At 56.9% G+C, this 21,759-nt stretch overlaps 2 protein-coding genes across 2 annotated transcripts; one reads left to right on the forward strand and one right to left on the reverse strand.

Annotated features, from left to right (window-relative positions):
* Positions 1-3,143: 3,143 nt before the first annotated feature.
* Positions 3,144-9,430, reverse strand: UBXN1 (UBX domain protein 1). The gene is made up of 10 exons (XM_075130505.1): positions 9,315-9,430; positions 8,111-8,198; positions 6,513-6,566; positions 6,291-6,412; positions 5,799-5,877; positions 5,421-5,612; positions 5,159-5,210; positions 4,655-4,771; positions 4,124-4,304; positions 3,144-3,462 (listed from the first exon to the last, which is right to left on the reverse strand). The coding sequence occupies exons 2-10, from the start codon at positions 8,164-8,166 to the stop codon at positions 3,413-3,415; spliced, it is 903 nt and encodes a 300-aa protein (XP_074986606.1). The 5' UTR covers positions 8,167-8,198; positions 9,315-9,430; the 3' UTR covers positions 3,144-3,412.
* A 6,303-nt stretch (positions 9,431-15,733) lies between these two features.
* On the forward strand, positions 15,734-18,443 carry LOC142072717 (proton-coupled zinc antiporter SLC30A1-like). The gene is made up of 2 exons (XM_075130507.1): positions 15,734-16,841; positions 17,178-18,443. Exons 1-2 carry the CDS (start codon positions 16,262-16,264, stop codon positions 17,903-17,905), a joined length of 1,308 nt encoding a protein of 435 aa, XP_074986608.1. The 5' UTR covers positions 15,734-16,261; the 3' UTR covers positions 17,906-18,443.
* Positions 18,444-21,759: the final 3,316 nt, after the last annotated feature.

Below are 21,759 nucleotides of genomic sequence, written 5' to 3' on the forward strand. Positions count from 1 at the left end.
TTTATGGTATCCTGGGATGGGGGGAGGCAGCTTTTGGGGAGAAAAATTTGCACAAAAGGATGTTGTGTGACTTGTCCAACAAGGAATTGGCCCCCGGGGGGCCTGGACTCACAGAACTGGTGGGGGAGGAATTGCATTTCAGTCTATGCTAGGAAGCAGTGACTCAGAAAGGCAAAGGGATAATCACAGCTGAATAGGAGCTCCTAGTGTAGTGCTTTAGCCAAAAGGGATAATGTGATCCTTGGCTGTATGAACAGGGGAATCTCATGTCAGAAGAGAGGCTTTAGTCCCTTTTATTCCCTCTGTAGCTGGCACTGTTGCAGCCACTGCTGGTATAGTGTGTCCAGTTCTGGTGTCCACAATTCAAGATGCCTGTGAATAAGCTGGAAGATGGTTTGGAGAAGAACCACAAGAATGATTAAAGAAAAGGAGTACTTGTGGCACCTTAGAGACTAACCAATTTATTTGAGCATGAGCTTTCGTGAGCTACAGCTCACTTCATCGGATGCATACCGTGTTTCCATGGAATGCATCCGATAAAGTGAACTGTAGCTCACGAAAGCTCATGCTCAAATAAATTGGTTAGTCTCTAAGGTGCCACAAGTACTCCTTTTCTTTTCGCAAAGACAGACTAACACGGCTGTTACTCTGAAACCTGTCATTATGAAAGAATGATTAAAGGATTAGAAAGCCTGCCTTGGAGTGACAGACTCACTGAGCTCAATCTTTTCAGCTTAGCAAAGAGGTCAGGAGGTGACTTAGTCAATCTAGAAGTACTGAATGGGGAATGAAAATTTCATAGAGGACTTTTCAATCTAGCAGACAAAGATCTAACAAGATCCACCAGCTGGAAGTTGACACTAGACAAATTCAGACTGGAACTAAAATGCAGATTCCACAGGAGAGTCATTAACCATTGGAACAAGTTATCCAGGTCTGGCGTGGATTCTCCATCAGTGGAATTTTTGGCCAAGTTTGCAAAGGCTTTAGGCTCAACTTGATAACATTTGTGTGTGGAACATGATCACTTTTAAATGCCACATCTGGTCAATTCCAAAATTTCAGGGGGTACTGTAGGCATCAAAGGCCAGAAAACCAAAAAGGGGGACACATGAAGCCTCTACCTCTTAATGCTTCTCATACAATACCCCATCTCTGCTCATCCAATAGCGTAATGGTGACAGCCTGAATGATTTCTATCAGATGGAAATAATGGGGGCACACAGAGCTATTGGTATAGGAGGGAAAATGGAGGACAGTGGGGGGGGGGAGGAAGTCCCCAAATTCTCCCTGTCTAGGGGAATTTTAGAGGAGGATGGGAGGGTGGCAGCCGGCAGCTTTTGTGAGAACTCAGCCCACACAAGCTCCAAAGTTGGCATTCCCCTCATTAAATCTGATGGGGTGCTTTTCTCAAATCCCCTCTAGTTCAAACAGGAATGTGCTCAGGGATGCTTGAGGGCCTGGGGGTCAGGTCAGACCAACTGAGCACAGTGGGCTGTTGCTAATCCAAACAGATGCAGGGCCCAGCCAGGGGCTGCGTGGCCTTTCCCTCCCCAGTTGTACTAGAAGAGTTTGGGATTCAGCAGCTGCTGGGCAGCATGGCTGGGAAGGTGCTAACAACAGATAATGGACAGAAGGTCAAATTCTGCCCCCGACGCTGAGAGCATGCAGCATCTAGTGCTTAAAGCAAAGGGTCTGCTGGGTTTTATGGCTGACCCAGCACACTACCTCAGGCAGTGGCACTGAGCCAGCAAACTGGGGAGGGAAGAAGGAATGTAGAGAGTAAGGGCTCCATCCTGGGAGCAGCACCTACTGCTCTAACTACTGATTGCATCCTCAGCCCAGCACCCCCAGCAAGAACTGGGCTGCTCGCTGCTCCCTGCCCCCTCCCACATTCCCAGCCAGGCTCTTTGCAGGGAAGCTGGCACAGTCATTCCCTTTGTGCAGCGTTTGGATTACGGAGGTTTGCCCCAGCCCAGCTGCAAGAACATGTGCTCCAAAAGGGCCCCCATAACTCAAGCTGCTCAGAGAGGGCAAACTGGAGCTCCAGGCCCAGAGTGCCCCATGGGCTGCTGCTCCTTCAGGGAACAAGGAGCCTTGGAATAGGCTTCCCAGCCCTGACAGCTTGGGGAGAGTCCTGGGACACAGGCCCCTTCTCACTTGCCCTCTGTTAAATTATCACCTTCAGCAACAGCTTTGAAACCCCATTCCAAGTTCAGGCCAGTGGGGCTAAGCCCCCCGCAGGGGTATCAGCAGCAGCCTGGCTCCTCCCACTGCCCAGTAATTCCACACTAGACCCCACACATTCATTCCCTCAGGCTCAGGGGTGGGTAGGAGCTGGACCTGCCTAGACACAGCTGTTTTCCATCTCCTCACCCACGCAGCTCCCTCCCCACTGAGGAGCGCACACAGCACCGTGCACCAGAGCAGGAGAAGCCCATTCAAACCACAGGGTTGCACCTCAGGCTCTTTACTGACCGTGGGCCAGGCCTGGGTGTCACATCTCACCTGGAGGATGGTATGGTCCAGCACAGCAAGTGCCTCTCACCCTCCCAGTCCTGCCCCACTCCCTGCAGTACCCCACACACTAATGCTTCACGGGGGCCAGCACCAAGAGCAAGGGGAGAGCACCTCCTGCAGAGCTTGGACTTTTCTTTGCACTATCCCCTCCCCATAGGGTCCCCATTGAGCACGTGGGGTAGGACAAGATCACAGTGTAGGGGTAGAGAGAGCAGAGGAGTCTCTCCCCCACCAACTGCCTAGGGTAGGGTATCTTCCCTACCCTGGCAGAGTCAGGCCTTTCCCCTCTGACTTCCCCAGTTTTCCCTCTCAGCCTCTGTCTATGCAGCACCTGCCATGACAGACCCCACTCTTGGCTGCAGGGCATCTGTGCAGCACCCGGTGTGATGACGGGGTCCCCGTCTTTGCTGCGGGGAGTGATAGCGGCCGCAGCATTATCCGTGCAGCCTCTGGCACAACGAATCTATGACCCTTGGACTATGAATTTATAGTGGGGCCCCCCCTCGGCTGGTGGGGTCTGCTCAGTGCCCATCCTGCTGGCTGCTCCCCTTAGCTCAGCTGGGGCCTCCTTCCCATCAGCCCCCCAACAGCAGCACACGGGAATAACGGGTGGCAGCGGCGGCAGCAGCAGAACAGATGATGTTTATTAGCGTCCCTGGTGCTGGGGCTCGCGCTGTGGCACTCCCCCAGGGAAGCTGGACTCAAAGCCCCCCGCAGCCGCTCTGCTGGGTTCCAGTCCTGGGGAGGTGAAATGGTCAGTCACTTCTCTGGGCTCAGTCGGGCAGGGGGAGGGGCAGAACCACGGTGTGCGGGTGGCAGAGGGAACCACAGGAATCCAGGGCCAGGGTGGGGAGGGAGTTCCTGTCACAGCACGCATGAGCCAAGGCATCCTTCAGCTGTTACACTTCTTGGCCACTATGAGAACGGCCGAAGGCACCAAACCTGTGGGGGCAGGAGACAGACTGAAGCCAGGACCCAGGGGCATATGGGTTGTGGGGGGAGCAGTGTCCACTCATGTGGCTGGGGCTGGGCAGGCTGGATCCCTGAGAGCGGGAGTGATTTCAGCAGGGGAGTCTGAGCTGGAAGGGCCCTGGGTGCTCTGTGGTTTGCATCTCCCCCTCCCAGGACCCCGTGGTGGCTGGTGCCAGCAGCTGACGCAGCTTCCTCTGTGCGGAGCGCCTGCAGGGCCGCAGCCTACCCTGCCCAAGTGAGGGCAACAGGGACAGAGCTGGCTCTTGTAGTGGGTTCTCTGCTTACAGCTCGGGCGTCCCCAGCACCAGGCAGCAGCACCAGCCCACAAGCAGATTCCATGCTCTCCCTTCTCTGATGGGAATCCCAAAGGAACAGCTGGATGGTCCTACAGTCATGAGTCCCCAGCCCAGATCCGTTCTCAAAGGACTCCACGCTGTTGCCTAGTGGTTAGAGTAGCGGGGCCTGGGAGTCAGGACTCCTGGTTCTGTTCCCCAGCTCTGGGATGGGAGTGGGATCTAGTGGGTCAGAGCAGGGCAGCTGGGAGCCAGAACTCCTGGTTCTATTCCCCAGCTCTGCTGTTAACCGTACCCTCAAGCCAGTCGCTTCGCCTGCCCCTCCCCCAGAGGCTCACCCAGCTCCTGCAAGGGCTTCTCCATGTCCTCATCCGTGAAGATACGGCGAGGGAAGCTGGTGAGGAGGTGGAAGGGCTCCCCACCATCCTTACGGTTCAGCTCTATATACAGCCGCACAGCTGCCAGCTGCTCTTTGGCCTTGAAGGTCTGCATGAGCGACGTCCCATCCAGCAGTCTCACCTGGACAGAGGGCAAGAGGGGATGAGTGCAGGCCCCATGCCACAGTAGGGCAGCATGCTGGGCGGGCCAGTTCCCCTGCATTAAGAGGAGAGCTTCCTCTGTTCTCCTTGACTTGCACCTCTGGGTGTGACCCCAGAGATAGGGGGCTTCCTCCAGAGCTGCAGCAGCAAGCCAGATCAGGCCAATATCCCAGTGACTGCCTGGGACCCCCACCTGCTTTTCCAACAACGCAGGATGTCTGCGCCCACCCAGGAACCCACAGCAGGGGACAATGTGGGGTAGACTGGTATGTGTGTAAGCAACAGATGGATGAAGCACAAAAGTTTGTGGGGCCATCTTCCCCCGGGTACCTGTATTCGGCACTGGTCATACTCTCTCTTTGTGGGCGGTTCCTGGCTGGGGGACGAGGGCACCAGTATCTCCTGGGCTGGCTCGGCTGGGGCCTGGGAGCTGCTGCCACCTCCGAACTGGATGGGAATGGTACACAGAGTGGGACAGGCACCAAGATGTGAGTGGGTTCCCCTTCCAGCCCCAAGCTGGTTTCACCAGGCTGCCTCAAGGACCCCATGAACCCACTCCCTAGCACTCACACAGCCCACCCCACACACACCCATACCCAGCAGGCACAGGAGAAAGCCATGCCCAGGGCATCTCCCTCCCTCCATATAGGGCACTGGGCATGGGATCTCACGTGATGAATGGGACCCACCACAGCCCCACCCCCTCATCAGCCCTTCCCCCCACAGCCTCCTTCCACAACACATACCCCCCCCCCACCCCCAGCTTAAGGGACAGCAGTGGCAGGAGCCACCGTGGGGGGCCTAGATCCCACCCAGCCTCTGCTGCTCACCCACCTTCTTGACTCGCTCTGCTTTGTCCCGCTCGATCTTCTCACGCACCCGCTGCCTGCAAGGAGAACAGACCCAGTTAGAGGTGGCAGCATGGTGGAGGGTGTTTCTGCTGCAACGTCACAGCAAGGGCAAGTTCCACGTCTACATCCACTCCTCCCCTTTCCCCACATCTTCCCCCAATGCACCCCATCCCACTGCCCACCCCTCCCTCCACCCATGCACCTACTCCCCACGCATCCCCATCCCACTCTCCCCGGGCTCTCACTTGGCCAGCTTCTCCTCCATCTTCTCCCTGCGCCTCTCCTCTGCCATCTTCTTCATCTCGTCCTCCTGCAGCTTCTGGCGGATCATGGAAAGCTCCTGGCCCTGCTTGCGCCGCTGCTTCTCCCGCTCAATAGTCTCCCGCTTCTCCCGTTCCTCCCTCTCCCGCTGCTTCTGCGCGATCAGCTCCATCATCCTGCAGGAGGAATAGGAGTGGGCACCACCTTCCACTGCCCCTGCTCCCCACAGGGCCCACAATCCACAGGGACCAAATCCTCCTTCCTCCAAGAGCTACGCTTCCCAGCATGCATGCAACTGGCATCCCAGGGGGACAGGCCTCTCCCTGCCAGCCACGAAAGCGGGGGCTGGGGGGCCTTCCTACCGCTTGGTCTGTTCCCTCTTCTCCTCCTCAGTCAGGGGGTGCTTGTCATCTCCCTCCGCCGAGCCCTCCTCCACACGATCTGTAGGGAAAAGCCTCCATTATCCTCTGCTCAGAGGCCAGAACCCCCTGCTGCCCACACAGGTAATGAGCAAAGCACTGGGGCATCAGGGTGGGACCAGGCTCCTTCAGGTCTACCCCACACAGTTGTGGGGAGGCGGCGCAAGCGAGGAGGCAGACATGCCACATACCCTAGGTGTGAGCCTGAACCGCAGCAGGGCTCCCAACCCGCCCCTCCTGCAGGCAAAGCCCACCCCCTGAGTCAGTGGGATCCCAATATGGGTGGAGGGGGTCGCTCAAGGAAGGAACAGCCAAGAAGCAGGCAAGATCCTGGAGTGTATGGGCCACAGCTCAACCTAGGGGGTCCCACAAGCCAGGGTTGGCAGCTTGACTCCCCTGTCCCCAGCACAGTCAACTCCCCAGGGTTGTTCAAACCTGCTCTGGCTTCCACAGGCTCGGGGGTGCTTCCCTCGGGGGGCTCCTCTGTGCCCAAGACATGGCCCTGGGGAGGCACGTATGGCTCATCCACGTCGGGGTCATTCTCATGCTCCATGAGCCTTTTGAGGGGGGAAGAGAGAACAAGCATCAGCAGGGAGAAGGCGGAGTCACAAGGATGGAAATGCAGACAGATCTAGGAGGAGGGGGTCTCCAACCCACCAGTCCATGGCCTGCTCGATGCCTTGGTTTCCTGTCAGCGCCAGCGCCTTCTCCCTGAAAGAAATAGACAGCCGTGGCTGAGTTCCACCCAGAAGCTGAACAACTCTATCACTGCCCCACCTCCACAGCAGCATCGTTCCCATGAAATGCTTCACAGAGCAAAGACAGATGGGTAGCTCAATGGGGTGACCCAAACTCCCACTGTCCAGGCCCAGAGAACAAACCTGGGTCTCCCTGTCTCTGGCCAATTGACAGAACATTACCCCAACCTGGAATAGATACCACAGCCACCAGCGTAACATCAATCTGCGAGCCAGGGATGAGGGGGACTCAGCAGGAAGCACAGAGGGGCCATGTGCTAGGCTGGATAACTGGAGTGATGATAATTCATGCTAGTGGAGGCTCTGGAAGGACTGAAATACTGTCTGCTTCAGGGCTGAGCCAATCATTAGATATTGGAGGCTAAGGTGAGGCCTTCATAGGACACGTTGTCCTCCAGCTGCTTACTTCTGTCGGAGCAGAGGCACAAATAGCTCCCTTCCCACCACCACCACCACAGCACTGGCCCCTCAAGACCATTCTACTGCCTAGGAAGGCCTACCCAAGAGCAGGGAGGTGATTTCACTTCTGCTTATGGCCTTGGTGAAATCAAGACTGGAATCCTCCACCGAGATCTGGGTGCTACCTTTGAAATTGGGTGTTGAGCCATTGAAGAGGTTGAGGAGAAGAGCCTTAAAAAACAATTTGAGGGCAGAAGAAAACACCTGATGGTGAGAGACTGAAAGAGCTCAGTCTGTTTAGTTCATCTAAAAAGAAGATAGAGGTGACCTAACTAGTATATACGTAGCAGGAGAAAATAGCAGGCACTAAAGGGCTCTTTAATGTAACAGAGACAGGGAGAACAAGAACCAATGGCTGGAAGCTGGTGCCAGACACATTCCAATGAAAAACAATGCATGTTTTTTTTTCCCAGGGAGGGTGATTGACCATTGGAACAAGCTCCACAGAGCAGGGGTGGATTCTCCATCTCCAGTCCAGGCTGGCTGCCCTTCTGGAAGATGTTTTAGTGAAACACTAGTGATCAGGCTCAATGCAGGGGGAACTGGGAGACATTCTCTGGCCTGCACTATACTGCAGGGCAGACTAGATGATCTAATGGTCCCTTCTGGCTTTACCCTCTATAACAACCTTAATAAGCATTCCTTGTTTAGTCTGAAGAACCCGGAGCGGGGAGGGGGGACGACGACACAACACACGGGATGACAGGGCAGAGGCGTTATCCCTGCTCTGCTGATGGGGAAATTGAGGCAAAGGGACAGTACTCCCAGTCCTCATCCTCTAACCCACTAGACCCCACTCTCCTCCCAGCACTGGGGATAGAATCCAGGAATCCTGCTCTCAGCACTAGATTTTTCCTTCCCCTCAAAAGCATTCCCACATTGCACCTGATCCCTTTGTGCTGCCGTTCTACAGCCATAGGCCATGACCCCCAGTCACTGGTAGGGAGCACCCTGACCAGCTCAAGATGCAGTGGCAGCTAAGGCAGCCTGTGGATGGCTGGGAGGGGAATGAGGGAATGGAGGTGGGGGCACACATACGCTCTGTTCTGGGAGAAGCCCATCTCGATGAGACTCTCCAGTGCCGTGCACTCCATGATGTGCTGCTGCTCTGGACCGAGCTACCTCTCTGCAAATGGAAGACAGGGAGATGTGTTACAGGGCAGCTCCAAAAGGATCGGTGGCTGCTAAAGGACAGAGTAGGACAGCTGGAGAACAGGATGTAATATGTGGCACTACCTGAGAGGTTCCTTGGGCCTGGACCCCACACCTCTCCCAATGCCAGGAATAGAACCCAGGCGTCCTGGCTCCCAGCTCCTGCTAGATCCCAAAGACCCCTTGGGCTCACATGATTTATGCTGCTGTGGTGGGATTCACCCCAGGACTAAGCAGCATCATACAAGGGGATTACAGCTAGGCCAGGGGACAAAACCCAGGGCAGACAAGGGCGAAGGGGCCACTCAAGCTGTGCCCAGGTCCAGAGCATTGTCCCCGCAGGAGCTGTCCAGGAGCCAGAGAGAAAGGGGTGTGATGTCATTTAGCCCTCCTCTACCCACTGCGTTAAAGGACCCCTTAGAATTAGAGCCTGCAACCAACGACTGGATGTGCCCAGCTCACAGCTACGTTCAGGCCCTGGCATCGGGGTCCACTCTCCTCCGCCCCCCAACTCTGCATGTCCGGTGTCACCACCTCAGGTGGAGACTCCGCCCCACCCCTTCTCTACAACCCCAACCCCCAGGCAGAGCCCCCCACACCTCCCACAAGCCCCCGTACCTCCCCCCGCATCCCCCTGCGGAGCCCCCCACAAGCCCCGGTATCTCCCCCCGCGGAGCCCCCCACAAGCGCCCGTATCTCCCCCCGCATCTCCCTGCGGAGCCCCCCACAAGCGCCCGTGTCTCCCCCCGCGGAGCCCCCCACAAGCCCCCGTATCTCCCCCCGCATCTCCCTGCGGAGCCCCCCACAAGCGCCCGTGTCTCCCCTCGCGGAGCCCCCCACAAGCGCCCGTGTCTCCCCCCGCGGAGCCCCCCACAAGCCCCCGTATCTCCCCCCGCATCTCCCTGCGGAGCCCCCCACAAGCGCCCGTGTCTCCCCCCGCGGAGCCCCCCACAAGCCCCCGTATCTCCCCCCGCATCTCCCTGCGGAGCCCCCCACAAGCGCCCGTGTCTCCCCTCGCGGGGGCCAGACTAGGAGATTTTGAGGGGAACAGGTCCCGACGGGGGAGGGCGACGGCGTCCCGGAGACTCACCGGGTCCGACTATCAGAGGCTCCACACCGGAAGCAACGAGACTCGCGCGGCCGCTGTGTTTGGTCATGTGAGGGTGGCAGACGGAAGCCGTCCAGGAACAAACGGCGCCGTTCCGCGCTCGTCCTTAAAGGGGTAGAGACCCGGAGCGGCGTGGGGTTTAGTGGTTAGAGTAGGGAGGGATCAGGATGCCTGAGTTACATCCCTAGCTCTGCCAGTGATTCACTGGGTCACTCGGGTGAGTCACGTCCCCACTTGCTGCCTCAGTTTCCCCACATCCAACGTGAGAACCAACCCATTAATAGGTGCATGAGCCACACTCCAGACAGGTTTCAGAGTAGCAGCCCTGTTAGTCTGTATCCGCACAAAGAACAGGAGTACTTGTGGCACCTTAGAGTCTAACACATTTATTTGAGCATAAGCTTTACCAGGACAGAGAGAAACATCCAGACATGCCCTCTCTAGCGTGACCCCTTTTCCCCCTCATCCAGTGGATCTTATCCCGGCCTCCCTACCACAGGAGCTGTCAGGTCCCAGGTTCTGTCTATATCACTGAGCCTATGCCAGTATAATCTGGTCCCCATCACCATAGCATCTGGCTGCCTCACAGCCTTTACTGCATTTATCCTCACACACCCCAGGGAAGTAGAGCCAGGCTATTATCCCCATTGAACAGAGCAGAAACTGAGGCACAGAAAGACTAAGTGACTTGCCCAAGATCACACAGGAAGCCTGTGGCAGAGTCAGGAAGTGAACCCAGGTCTCCCAAGTTTCAGACTAGTGCCTTGACCAAAAGACCATCCTTCTTCTCTTGTGGTAGCAAGCCCCCTGGTACCAGAGGAGAGGAGTGATAACCCCCATGCCCATCCCAAAGCTTTTGACTCTTTTAGGGCTTGTTTGCATGGTGAAGTTATTCTGGACTAAGGTAGGGTATGAATTCAAAGCACAAGGGCTATTCTGGAGCAGTTTCCCAGGCAGCTGCTTTTACTCTGGAATAGCTGTTCTGGTCAATCTCCCCAATCACGATGACGACAAGCCCATTGTGTGCCCGGGCCATGTGCTGCTGAGGAGACGGTGCTGCAGCCCATAGTCTGCATCCCATCTCCAGTCCCTGTGGGATGCACATTGCGCAGGGCCTCAGCGGTGAATGGATGCTGTGCTAGGACTGCAACCTGGGATATCTCTACAAACTCAGCTCCCCCGTAGATTCCTCGTTATCTCCTTTGGTGTCCTAAATCCACCCGACACCCAGCCCAGTAAGGGGGCCCCGAATCAGGGAAATGCAGAGCAAAGGAGATATTTCAGGGGGCCCAGCTGTTGTTATTCCAAGACAGCTGTGGGGGTGGCAGCCTGATCTTACCCGGGGAGATGGGAGCTGAGGCAAGGGGCCTGATCTTAACCTGGGGGGTGGGGTCTTGGGTGAGGGGTGCAGTCTTTTCGCTCCCCTCTTGGTCTATGGGGCAGGTGGAAGAAGAGATGAGTTTGCTTTGAGGACACATGTGGCGTGAGATGGGGCAGTGAGAGGCATCTCCCTAACCCAGCATGACACCGCTCAGGTTGGAACATCCCAGCCGAGGCCACAAATGTTTCCTCGGTGATGCCCTGCATCCGGAACCTGCACACATTGGCAGAACCTTGACATTCCTGGCCCAGCACCAGTGTGGGGCTGGAGGCACCTGGGCTGGTCAGGATGGTGAGAGGCAGTGGATGGGAGGGGTCTGTTGTGCGTATGTCAAATGGCTGCCTCATCTTGCTCCACCCCAGAGGCAGCTGCATCTCTTTACTGGATGAGGGATCCCTGTGTAAATAGCCCCTGTGCCCCACCCCAGAAAGGGCTGCATCTTAGTTCTGGGCAAGAGATGCCTGTATAAACAGCCCCCATACCTCACCCCAGAGTCAGCTGTATCTCAGTGCTGGATGAGGGATCCTTGTGTAAACAGCTGCCATGCCCCCACCCCAGCAGCAACTGCATCTCAGTAGCAGGGGCAGCAGTCTCTGTATATACACTGCCTGCAGTGCATGTTGGGATCTCATGAGTGAAATGTCAGATATTGTCATATTGAGCACGGTAGCCCCTTTCGCCCCCTCATCTGTCTGTCTATTCTTCCCTTGCAGCAGCCCCCAGAAGCAGAATCACACCCAGGCCTCACGCCTCATGGGCCAGGCCCAGCCTTGCTCTACCCGTCATGGCCAGCTCTCAGCATCCCTCCAGCCCCTTGGGCATCTGGGAATATCATTGCACTGGAGCACAATTACTGCAGCTGGCCAGGTGCTGAGGGCTGCATGCGAAGAGCCCCCAGCTTGGAGAGAGTGGGGCCGGCCTCAGTCAGAAGGAGACGGCAAACACATCAGGGCCCAGGGTACAAAGCTAGTCAGGTGAGTGGCGGGACAGCAATGCTGATACAGGTGGGTAACAATTGAGGGCCAGGGATCTGGGGGACTGGCTCAGAGCCACAGCCCAGGCCAGGACCCGCATGCACATCAGTGATCCTTAGAGATCCTACAAGAATGAACAAGGCATCTTATCTAACCCTACCAGGGGATCCCTGTATAAACGGTCCCTGAACACCACCCAAGAGGCACCTGCATCTCAGCATTGGCGAGGGTTCCCTGTATAAAGAGCCCTTGTGCACCACCCCAGAAGTGGCTGCATCTCAGTGCCAGGTGAGGGATCCACGTACCAACAGCCCCCGCCTCTCACAAGAGGCATCTCCATCTCAGTGCTCCCCATGATTCCTTCCTGGTGGGGTTAGTGAATTACTGGGTATAAAGTGCTGAGACGCTCAGACGAAGGGGAGCCTCTAGAGGGTGCAGCATGGGCATTAATATATGGCTGACTTATCTGAGGTAGAGGGCCCCAGACCCCCAGCCAGCAGGTCTGGTATAAGGCAGCAACAGGGGATTGCTGGGGGGGTGGGGAGAGCAGCTCTGAGTCCTGGTTTGGCCCATCACTCTAGCTCTGCCCTTTCTCGCAGGGACTCTGGGCCTCTATGCCCCCCGGACCCACAACAGCCAGCATCTTCTGCAGCCACCAGCCCCTCAGGGTGAGGAGGAGGGCAAAGGCCCAGGCTGTTCAGCCACTCCGGATCCACGGCCTGTCCCTGGACCAGTACCAGCAGCTGTTCCGCTCACTGGTGGAGCAGGAGGAGCTGGGTCCAGCAGAGCCCCCAGGCCATGGGCTAGAGTGGGGCCGCAGGATCAAAGAGCAGCTGTTCTACGCTGTGGGCTGCCCCCGCTACCGGCAGCTGGTGGGGCCCGACGGGCATGTCCGGGTGGTGGAGTATGCGCACCGCACTGGGCATAGGCAGGCCCCACCCCACTATGACATTGACACTGGGGATGAGGAGCCACCTGGCACCAAGGAGGCACCAGGCCCAGCTGAGCCTTCGCCCTAAGAGGCCAATCCTGCAGAGCCCGGCTGGGCTGAGCCACACCCAGGCAAACCTCTGTCAATTACACTGTGAACCTGGCAGCGTGTGATCTATGTCCTGTCTGTTGTGAAGGGACCCAGGTGGAGCTGAGTCTGGGTCAAGCCAGGTCATTGTTCCCAGCCCTGGGTTTCTTGATTGCCCTTCCAGGCATGGACTCCATGGGGCTCCGCAGTCCAGCTGCCCTCGCCCCCAGAACGGATCCCCAGACCTCCTGAACCCCTAGTCACTTACACACACATCCCCCTGGCTGTGGGTGCTCTGGGCTTCTAGTTTAACCCCTTGAGGGACAATACGGCAGGAAGGCAGGGAACACAGAGTTAGCAAAGGCAGCTCTGAACCACAGTCACTTTACTCTTCAAAAGCGCTCAAGGGTAACGGATCTCTGGAAAATAACAAAAGTCCAAAACCCCTACCTTGCTGGATCTCCCCCATCCTGTGCATCCAAGGCCTCTGCTGGTGTGTCAGGCTGTTCAGCTTCCTTCTGTCCTTGCTCTCCTGCTGCCATGTGGCAATGGCTGCCACCCACTCAGTGTAGCACCCCGCTCTCTTCCTTCTTTGGCTGGGTGGTTGGCTGGACAGCTCCCATACCCTCCCCCAGCCAGGTACCTGTTCAGATGAGGTCCAAGTGGGTAGCTCAAGAATCATTTGATCAGGACAGCTGCAGACTGTGAGTCCTGGTGGATTCTCTGTGCTGGGCCTTTGGCAAGCTGCCGTGCCCTTGGGCTGGGCAGGGAGGCTGGCTGGAGGCATTTAAATAGGTTCAGCTTCATCAGGGTTACATCATACAAAATGGGCTTCACAGTTTGATGTAGACATATCCCACTGTGTCACAGGGATACCCTAGTACAGAGCCCCCCCGCAATGGGGCTGGGATTCCCAGTTGCCCCAGTACAGACTCCTTTGGGTGGAGCTGGGATTACCAGTTACCCCAGTTAAAACCATTTAAGAACACCTTACTCATGCACAAAAAGCTTCAATCCGACAACTGAGGAAGAAGACTATGCTGGTTAAAAAACTGACCTGGTTTAGAGGGGAAGAGAGGGCAGAGATTAAAGAGAGAGAAAGAGAAACACATGGAAAAAAGGGGACGTTGAAAGAATGAATACATATCGGAAGTTAGGCATTGCAGAGAATTGATAAGGGAAGCAAATAGAAACAAGGAGAAATCTATGGCCAGCAGAGTTAAGGACAATAAGAAGGAGTTTTAAAAATATATTAGGCACAAATAGAATCCTGACAATGGTATTGGTCCATTACTAGATGGAACAATCAATAATAATGCAGAAAAGGCAGAAGCATTACATCAATATTTCTGTTTTGTACTTGGGGGAAAAACAAAGGATACAGTCTCATCATATGGTAATGATAACCATTCCACTCATCTCTTTCCATTCAGCTAGTATCTCTGGAGGAGATTAAATGGCAACGACTGAAGTGGGACATTTTAAAATCAGCAGGTCCAGTTGTCTTGCATCCAAAAGTTCGTAAAGAGCTGGCTGACAAGCTTTCTGGACTGTTACTGTTCATTTTCAATAAGTCCTGGAGCATCAGGGAAGTTCTGGAAGACTGGCACAAGCTAACATTGGGCCATTTTTTGAAAGGGTAAATGGGATGACCTGGGTAATTATAGTCCTGTCAGCCTGACATTGATCCCAAGCAAGATAACAGAGCAGTTGATTCAGGGCTCATTTAAGAATTAAAGGAGGGTAATGTAATGCAAATCAGCATGGTTTTATGGAAAATAGATCTTGGCAAACTAACTTGATATCTTTTTTGATGACATTACAAGTTTGGTTGATAAAGGTAATAGTGTTGATGTAATATACACAGACTTCTGTAAGGTGTTCGACTTGGTACTGCCCAACATTTTGATTAAAAAACTAGACGATATAAAATTAACATGTCCCACATTAAATGGATTTAAAAACTGGCTAACTGATAGGTCTCAAAATGTAACTGTAAACAAGGAAGCATCATCAAGCACGTGTGTTTCCAGTGGGTCCCCCAAAGATCAGTTCTGGGCCCTATGCCATTGAACTTCTTTATTAATTACATGGAAGAAACAGAAAATCGTCACTGATAAAGTTTGCAGATGACACAAAAATTGAGGGAGTGGTAAGTAATGAAGAGGACAGGTCACTGATTCAGACCAAGTCTGGATCTCTTGGTAAGCTGGGTGTAAGCAAAGAATATATGTTTTAATATAACTAAATGTAAAGGTATACAGCTAGGAATAAAGAAAGTAGGCCATACAAACAATGGGGGACTCTATCCTGGGAAGCAGTGATTCTGAAAAAGATTTGGGAGTTGTGGTGGATAATCAGCTGAACATGAGTCCACAGGCAACTCTGTGGCCCAAAAGGCTAATCCAATCCTGGAATGCATAAACAGACATCGCAACTAGGGGTACGGAAGATTTCTGTATTTAGCACTGGTGTGACTGCTGCTGGAATACTGTCCCCCATTCTGGTGCCCACAATTCAAGAATTATGTTGATAAATTGGAGAGGATTCAGATATGAGCAATGAGAATGATTAAAGAATTAGAAAACATGCCTTCTCGTGGTAGATTCAAAGAGCACAATCTATTTAGTTTAACAAAGAGAAGGTTAAAGTGTGACTTGATAATAGTCTGTAAGTACCTACATGGGGAATAAATATTTTAATAACGGGCTTTTTGATCTACAAGAGAAAGGTAGCACATGATCCAATGGCTGGAAATTGAAGCTAGACACATTCAGACTGAAAATAAGGCATAATGTTTTGACAGTGAGGGTAATTAACTATTGGAACAATTTACCAAGGGTCCTGGTGGATTCTCCATCACTGACAATTTTTAATTCTAGATAGGATATTTTTCTAACACATCTCCTCTAGTTCAATCAGGAATTAATTCAGGGAAGGCCTGCATTATACAGGAAGTCAGACTAGATGATCATAGTGATTGATCCTTTCTGGACTTGGAATCTATGAAGCCTCTGCTGGTGCTGGGATTCCCAGTTTTCCCCAGTACAGACCCCCTGGTTGGAGCTGGGATTCCCAGTTTTCTGCAGTGCTGACCCCTGGTGGAGCTGGGATTCCCAGTTTCCCCAGTACAGAGGCCCTTGGAGTTCCCATGTCTGAGCTGCCCCATGTGGACCCCAGGAATGGGGGCACCTGCTTGCTCCCATCCCATCTTGCAGAGAGAAGAGGGGATGTCTTCCTGCTGAGTCAAGGGCTGTGAGACTGAGAGCAGCCTGTGTGCTGTGCTTGCCAGCTGGTGGTGGGCTGGGCAGGCAGCCACAGCGGGAGGGAGCGGGTGCTGCCCCTTTAAGGAACCCCCAAGGACAACGGGACTGTGTGCACTGGCCACTCCGAGTGCAAACTCTTGGCGACAAGTGCAGAGCAGCAGGGGCAGGGACAGGAGCCCAGAGCACAGATAGGGAGAAGACTGCTGGGACAGGGGCAGGGACAAGGCTGCCAGGGGAGTGGGTTGGGATAGGGACAGGAGTCCAGAGGCTAGACAGGGACAAGAGCCCATATGGGGGCGGGCACTGGTGGGGTAGGGATGGGGCTGCCCGGGCTGCCGATGCAGACGGAGCACCAGGGCTGGCTGGCAGGGCCAGGGCTGTGGGGGCACCAGGGCTGGCTAACCGCTCAGCTCTGTCTTGCCATCGGCCTGTTCCTGGCAGAGGTGGTGGCCAGCCGGGTCACAGGCTCGCTGCTGGCTCTCTCCTGCTCACTCCAGACACTGGGGATGGTGCTCGCGCTGGGGGTGGCTCTGCTGGATGGCCAGCTGACCTGCGGAGCACACCCTGATTGCAGGAACACCTTTGGATGGGTGCGGGCCCGAGTGGCAGGGACCCTGGTGTGTGGTGTGTTCCTGACAGCACTCTGCCTGGCCCTGCTGCCCAGAGCACTGCACCGGGCAGGGCAGCCCCAGGTGACAGAGCGGCCCCTGGCACTGGTGGGAGTCGGGGCTGCTGGGCTCCTCATCCATCTGGCTGGGGTGAGGCTGGATGGGCAGCACCATCCCTCTCGGGTGAAGAGTCACCACAGCAGCAGTGCCAGCACCAGCAGAGAGGGTGCAGCTACAGGCAGATCTGCCCAGGAGACACAAGGTGAGTCCTGGCAAGGTTGGGGGCTGTACCGGGCCAGGCCTGTCTCTCAGCTAGAGGGCAGGGCTGAGCTGGGGGTTGGTACCAGGCCAGACCTGCTGTGTCAGCGGGGGGTGAGATGTTTGGGGATGGGTGTGGGGGGAAGGGGTACTGGGCCACTCTTTCAGCTTTGGGTGGGGGAGTTTGCATAAGTAAGAACTGAGCCTGCCCTATGACTCCCTAAGTCTTTGCTCCTTCCCCCCGCACCTTGCCCTGAGATCCCTGCCCTTCGCCCCCAAGCTGTAGCATGAAATGCTGCCCCCACACCCTTTTCACACCTCTTCCTTCCCCCCTGCACAGACCTGCTGGGGAACAGGCAGCCCTGGCTAGAGGACGGGTGCTTGCCTTCAGAGGAGTCTGGTGCCCGGTTGGCTCTCTGCCTTCGCCTCCTGTCTGCCTCCTTGGGCCCTGCCACTGTGCTGCTATATTCACTTGCCTTCCACCTGTTGTGGCCCGCATGCGCGGAGCAAGTGGCCTGCCTGCCCTCCAGCATTGGGACGCCATGCCGGCCCCTAGGCAGCCCTGCACCAACCCTGGCAGAGCTGGGGACCTGCTGGCTGCTGTACCTGGACCCTGGGCTTTGTGTGGTTATGGTGCTGGCCTTGATCCTTTTGGCTGCCCCATCCCTGCGGGAGTCTGCCCTGGTGCTGCTGCAGGCTGTGCCCGACCATCTGGACCTTTGGCGACTTGAGTTGCATCTGAGGGGCACGGAGGGGGTGGCAGCCCTGCGTGAGCTCCATGTCTGGCAGCTGGACAGTGCCTACAACCTGGTGGCCACAGCCCATGTCGGGTGCCTGGACACTGCCTCCTACGGGGCTGTGGCCAGGAGGATCCAGCAGGTGTTCTGGGAGCATGGGATCCACACAGCCACAGTGCAGCCCGAGTTCGATGCACTTCAGGGACCATGCTGCATGGCAGCAGGTGGGGGTGATGGCTGCTTGGGGCATGGTGAGGCCCCCAGGAAGAGGCAACCGTCACTCCCCTCCCCCAGCCCCACGGTGATCCTGGAGTACGAGACCATGGTGTGAGCCATGGGAGCCACCTTTGAACTAGCACTTAAAAGCGGCACATCCTGGAGCGAGCAGGGGCCATTGCAGCAACTCCCCATGAGCAGCGTCTGCTGCCCCCACTCCTCAGGCAGGTCGGGTGTTGAGAACTATGCCAGTGCCCCCACCCCCTTGCCATGCCACTGCTCTTTGCCTGCCCCAGGCCCATGTGAGTTTCCCGGAGGGAGAAGCCAGGGGCATGTGGGGAAGCAGTGGGGTGTTGGAAGCCCTGAAGACTGAAAATTAAATGGGGAGCAGAAACCGGCCTCCAAGGATCAGCAGCACTATGGGGATTTGGAACCTGCCATGCTGCGGGACGGGGCTGCCTCCAGGACTCACCACGTGCCATGCTGCGGGACAGGGTTGCCCCTGGACTCAGCACTCAGGACAGGCCGTGGCACAGGATGGGGCTCCCCATAGGACTCAGGACCGGATATGCCACAGGACGGGGCTGACGTGGGACTTCCCCTTTTAGAGCACTGCATTCCCTGTAAATAAAGGGTACGGAGTTGCCTGCCAAGATGTTGTTCTTTATTGCTTGGTAACAGCCACAGGGGTTGGAGCACCAGGGGGAGATCAGGGACTGGCCTGGGCTGTGACTCCCTTTCGGCTGATCCCGTCATGTGCTGCCCTGGAAAGCACAGCACCCTGTGTGGAGAGAGGGGAGATGGGGCAGCGTCAGCTCCTGGCATGTTCATCCCCCGACCCCACACAGCCAGGGGCGTGTCCTGTGACCCCACATGGGCTGGAGCATATCCCTCAACCTCCCACAGAGCGCAGACCCCACCTGGGCTGGGACGTGACCGCCTAGCCCACTGGGCTCCTAATGCCTCCAACTACCCCTCAGCCAGGGTTCTCTTACCCAATCCCTGCTTGTTACTGTTTCAGGACCTTGCTGATGCCTTCACAGATGCGCTGCACCTTGGCGTTACTGTCCACATAGCCATCACCGTTCTATGGGATCAGGGGATGGGTCAGTCTGTGCTCCCCGTGATACCCCTGCCCTTCTGCCCATTTCCCCCTAAAGCTGGGGATGTGTCCCCCACGCCGCCTCCCAAAACAGGGATGTGCCCCCTGCACAGTGCCCCCAAGCACCCCCAGAGTCAGGGATGTGCCCCCATCACAATGCCCCCCAGCACTCCCAGTGCTGAGGATGTGCCCCCTGCAGAGTGGCCCCCAAAGCCAAGGATGTGACGCCCCGCACAGTGCCCCTGTCCAGCCTCCCCCAGTTAAGGATGTGCCCCCAGCACAGAGCCCTCAAAGCCGAGCATGTGCCCCCCACAGAGAGCCCCCCAGAGCCGGGGATGTGCCCCCAGCCCCCCAGCCCCAGCCCCCAGCCCCCCAGATTCCCCAGCCGGGAGGTACCAACACACAGCGCCTGCTGGGTACTCACAATCTTGGAGTGCAGGACCTCCCCGCTGTCAGGGAGAAGAACCTCGAAGGCCCCAGAGCCGGGGGCCATTTCCCCTGTCTGGGGAGACAGCGAGTGTGTGGTGAGCAGATGGGGGAAGCGTGGGGACTGAACAGCAGGGCAGTGGGCCCCAAGGAGAGCTGTCCCGGAGTGGGGATGAAACCTTGAGGAGCCTGGGGCATGAGATCCCCACACAAATCTTGGGGATGCCCTTGGGGGCTCAGGTGAGTGGAGTGGGGCGCCTTGCTCTAACCCTGCCCTGCTGGTGCTGGAGCAGCTCCCAACCCAGATTCCCTGTCCCACCTAACCCAGGCCCTCTGCCCCTCCTGCACCTGGTCCCCAAGCCCCAGCTTCACCCCAGTTACTCACAATCTCCAGCTGCTTTGGGAAGCGTTTCTCTAGGAACTCCTGCAGCTGCAGGAACTAGGGGGAGCAGAAGGAGAGATGGGGGGAAGGTCAGTGACTTGGAGTGGGGGAGGGCCCCACCACTGCTCCCCTTTCCCCAGCCCCAGGGAGCCTATTAGGCCCACAAATCCCCCTACACCCTGCCCTTTGGCATCACCCAGGGCATGCCACTCCTCAGAAGGGGAGACACCATCAGCCATTGGGCCCAGCTCCCTCTGCAGGAGGGACCCTGGGGGCAGATCCCTAGGGGGAAGGGCTGGGAACCATCCCCCACATATGAAGGTGTGAAGGCCCAGCAAAAGCCAGGGGCACATGGGGGCATTGGGAGGGCACACAGGTGGAATGAGGGCCACATAGGCTGTGTCTCTCACAGGAGGGTGGGGGACACATGGGGGGAGGTCTCTTTACTCACCCGGCTTCTGTATCCTCAGCTGCCACTACAAGGCAAACAGAGCCCAACATCAGTGTGGAGCAGCCCCATGCTGAAAGGGAACCAGTGTGGGCAGGAAGGCTGGGGTTTGGGCAGAGGCCCAGTGTCAGGGGTGTCAGAATTGTGGGGGTGAGAAGGGAGGCTGAGGCAGGGACCCAGTGCCTAGGGTGGGCTGTGCCCTTAGGGGGGCAGTGCTGGGTAGGAGGTGCCCATGGAGGGTGCCAGGGGGCAGTGCTGGGTAGGGGGTGCCCATGGGGAGCGGTGCTGGGTGAGGGATGCCCATGGGGGTGGAAATGTATGGGGTGTGCCCATGGGGGCATTTCTGGGTGAGGGGTGCCCATGCGGGGTGGAGCTGTTTGGGGTGTGCCCATGGGGGCAGTGCTGGCTGAGGGGTGCCCGTGGGAGGTGTAACTGGGTGAGCAGTGCCCATGGGGGTGGTGCTGAGTGAGGGGTGCCCATGGGGGTGGAGCTGTATGAGGTGTGCCCATGGGGGCAGTGCTGGGTGAGGAGTACCCATGGGGGGGTGTAGCTGGGTGAGGGGTACCCATGGAGGGTGGAGTTGTATAGGGTGTGTTCATGGTGGCAGTGCTGGGTGAGGGGTGCCCATGGGAGGTGTAACTGGATGAGAGGTGCCCTGGGGGGGCAATGCTGGGTGAGGAGCGCCCATGGGGACGGTGCTGGGTGAGGAGTGCTGGGGGGCAATGCTGGGTGAGGGGTGCCCACGGGGGTGGTGCTGGGTGAGGGGGTGCCCACAGGGGTGGAACTGTATGGGTGTGCCCATGGCGGGTGTAGCTGGGTGAGGGGTGCCCATGGAGGGTGGAGTTGTACGAGGTGTGCCCATGGGGGCGGTGCTGGGTGAGGGGGTCCTGGGGGGCAGTGCTGGGTAGGGGGTACCCGTGCGGGTATCTCTGCCGCTCACCAGAAGATGATCCGCACTTGGAGGCCTGGGGCAGCCATGGTGATGCCGGACCCAGCAGGAGAAGGGGGGTTAACGGCTCGGAACCAACCTGGGCCAGAGCGGCCCATTCATCCTGCCACGGGGGAAATGTGCCACCAAGGGCAGCTTCCCCCCTAGAAACCGACTTCTCCCCCCAGCCTCCCAGCAGCCTGCACCAGGGCTTGGGTCCACGGGAATTGGGAGGGGGGGGGGTCTCTCAGGTTAAAGCTCCTACCCGCCCCACATGGATTGGTCTTGGCTAGGTCTGTGGGGCATCCCAGTTGTTAGGCAACCGCTGAAAATTCTGTGTGAGTCGATGCCCATAGGCCCTGCCCCCCATACCTCTCACAACCCTGCCCTCTACCCCTGTCCCCCATGCCAGATTGTGCCCTTTCCCCCGGTCCTACCCCCAGCGTCCCTCCCCCCCACCAGCCCCCCCATGCTCCCTCTTCCCCTTCTGCTCCCCCTTTGCCAGCTATTTCCCCTTGGTCCTGCTCCCACTCCTCCTCCCAGACCCTGCTCCATTTCCCTGGCTTCAGCCATCTGAACGGGGCTAACCCCCCGATTCTTGCAGAAAATCTTGTAGGGATCCTGAGTGACCCCATGTGCAGGCGGATGGAGGGAGAGGATAGGGCTTGTCACAGCCTGTCCTT

The sequence above is a fragment of the Caretta caretta genome, chromosome 7 (genome assembly GCF_965140235.1).
Source record: "Caretta caretta isolate rCarCar2 chromosome 7, rCarCar1.hap1, whole genome shotgun sequence".
NCBI classification, from domain to species: Eukaryota; Metazoa; Chordata; order Testudines; family Cheloniidae; genus Caretta; species Caretta caretta.

What these genes read in the sequence shown, in the direction of transcription:
- UBXN1 (XM_075130505.1), bottom strand. Translation starts at nt 8,166, where the DNA reads ATGGAGTGCACGGCACTGGAGAGTCTCATCGAGATGGGCTTCTCCCAG. An exon ending in ATCGAGCAGGCCATGGACTG is followed by an intron (nt 6,413 to 6,512) that starts GTGGGTTGGAGA and finishes CCCCCTCAAAAG; the next exon opens with GCTCATGGAGCATGAGAATG. An exon ending in ATGACCAGTGCCGAATACAG is followed by an intron (nt 4,305 to 4,654) that starts GTACCCGGGGGA and finishes CCCTCTGTCCAG; the next exon opens with GTGAGACTGCTGGATGGGAC.
- LOC142072717 (XM_075130507.1), top strand. Translation starts at nt 16,262, where the DNA reads ATGGGGGCGGGCACTGGTGGGGTAGGGATGGGGCTGCCCGGGCTGCCG. An exon ending in ATCTGCCCAGGAGACACAAG is followed by an intron (nt 16,842 to 17,177) that starts GTGAGTCCTGGC and finishes CCCCCTGCACAG; the next exon opens with ACCTGCTGGGGAACAGGCAG.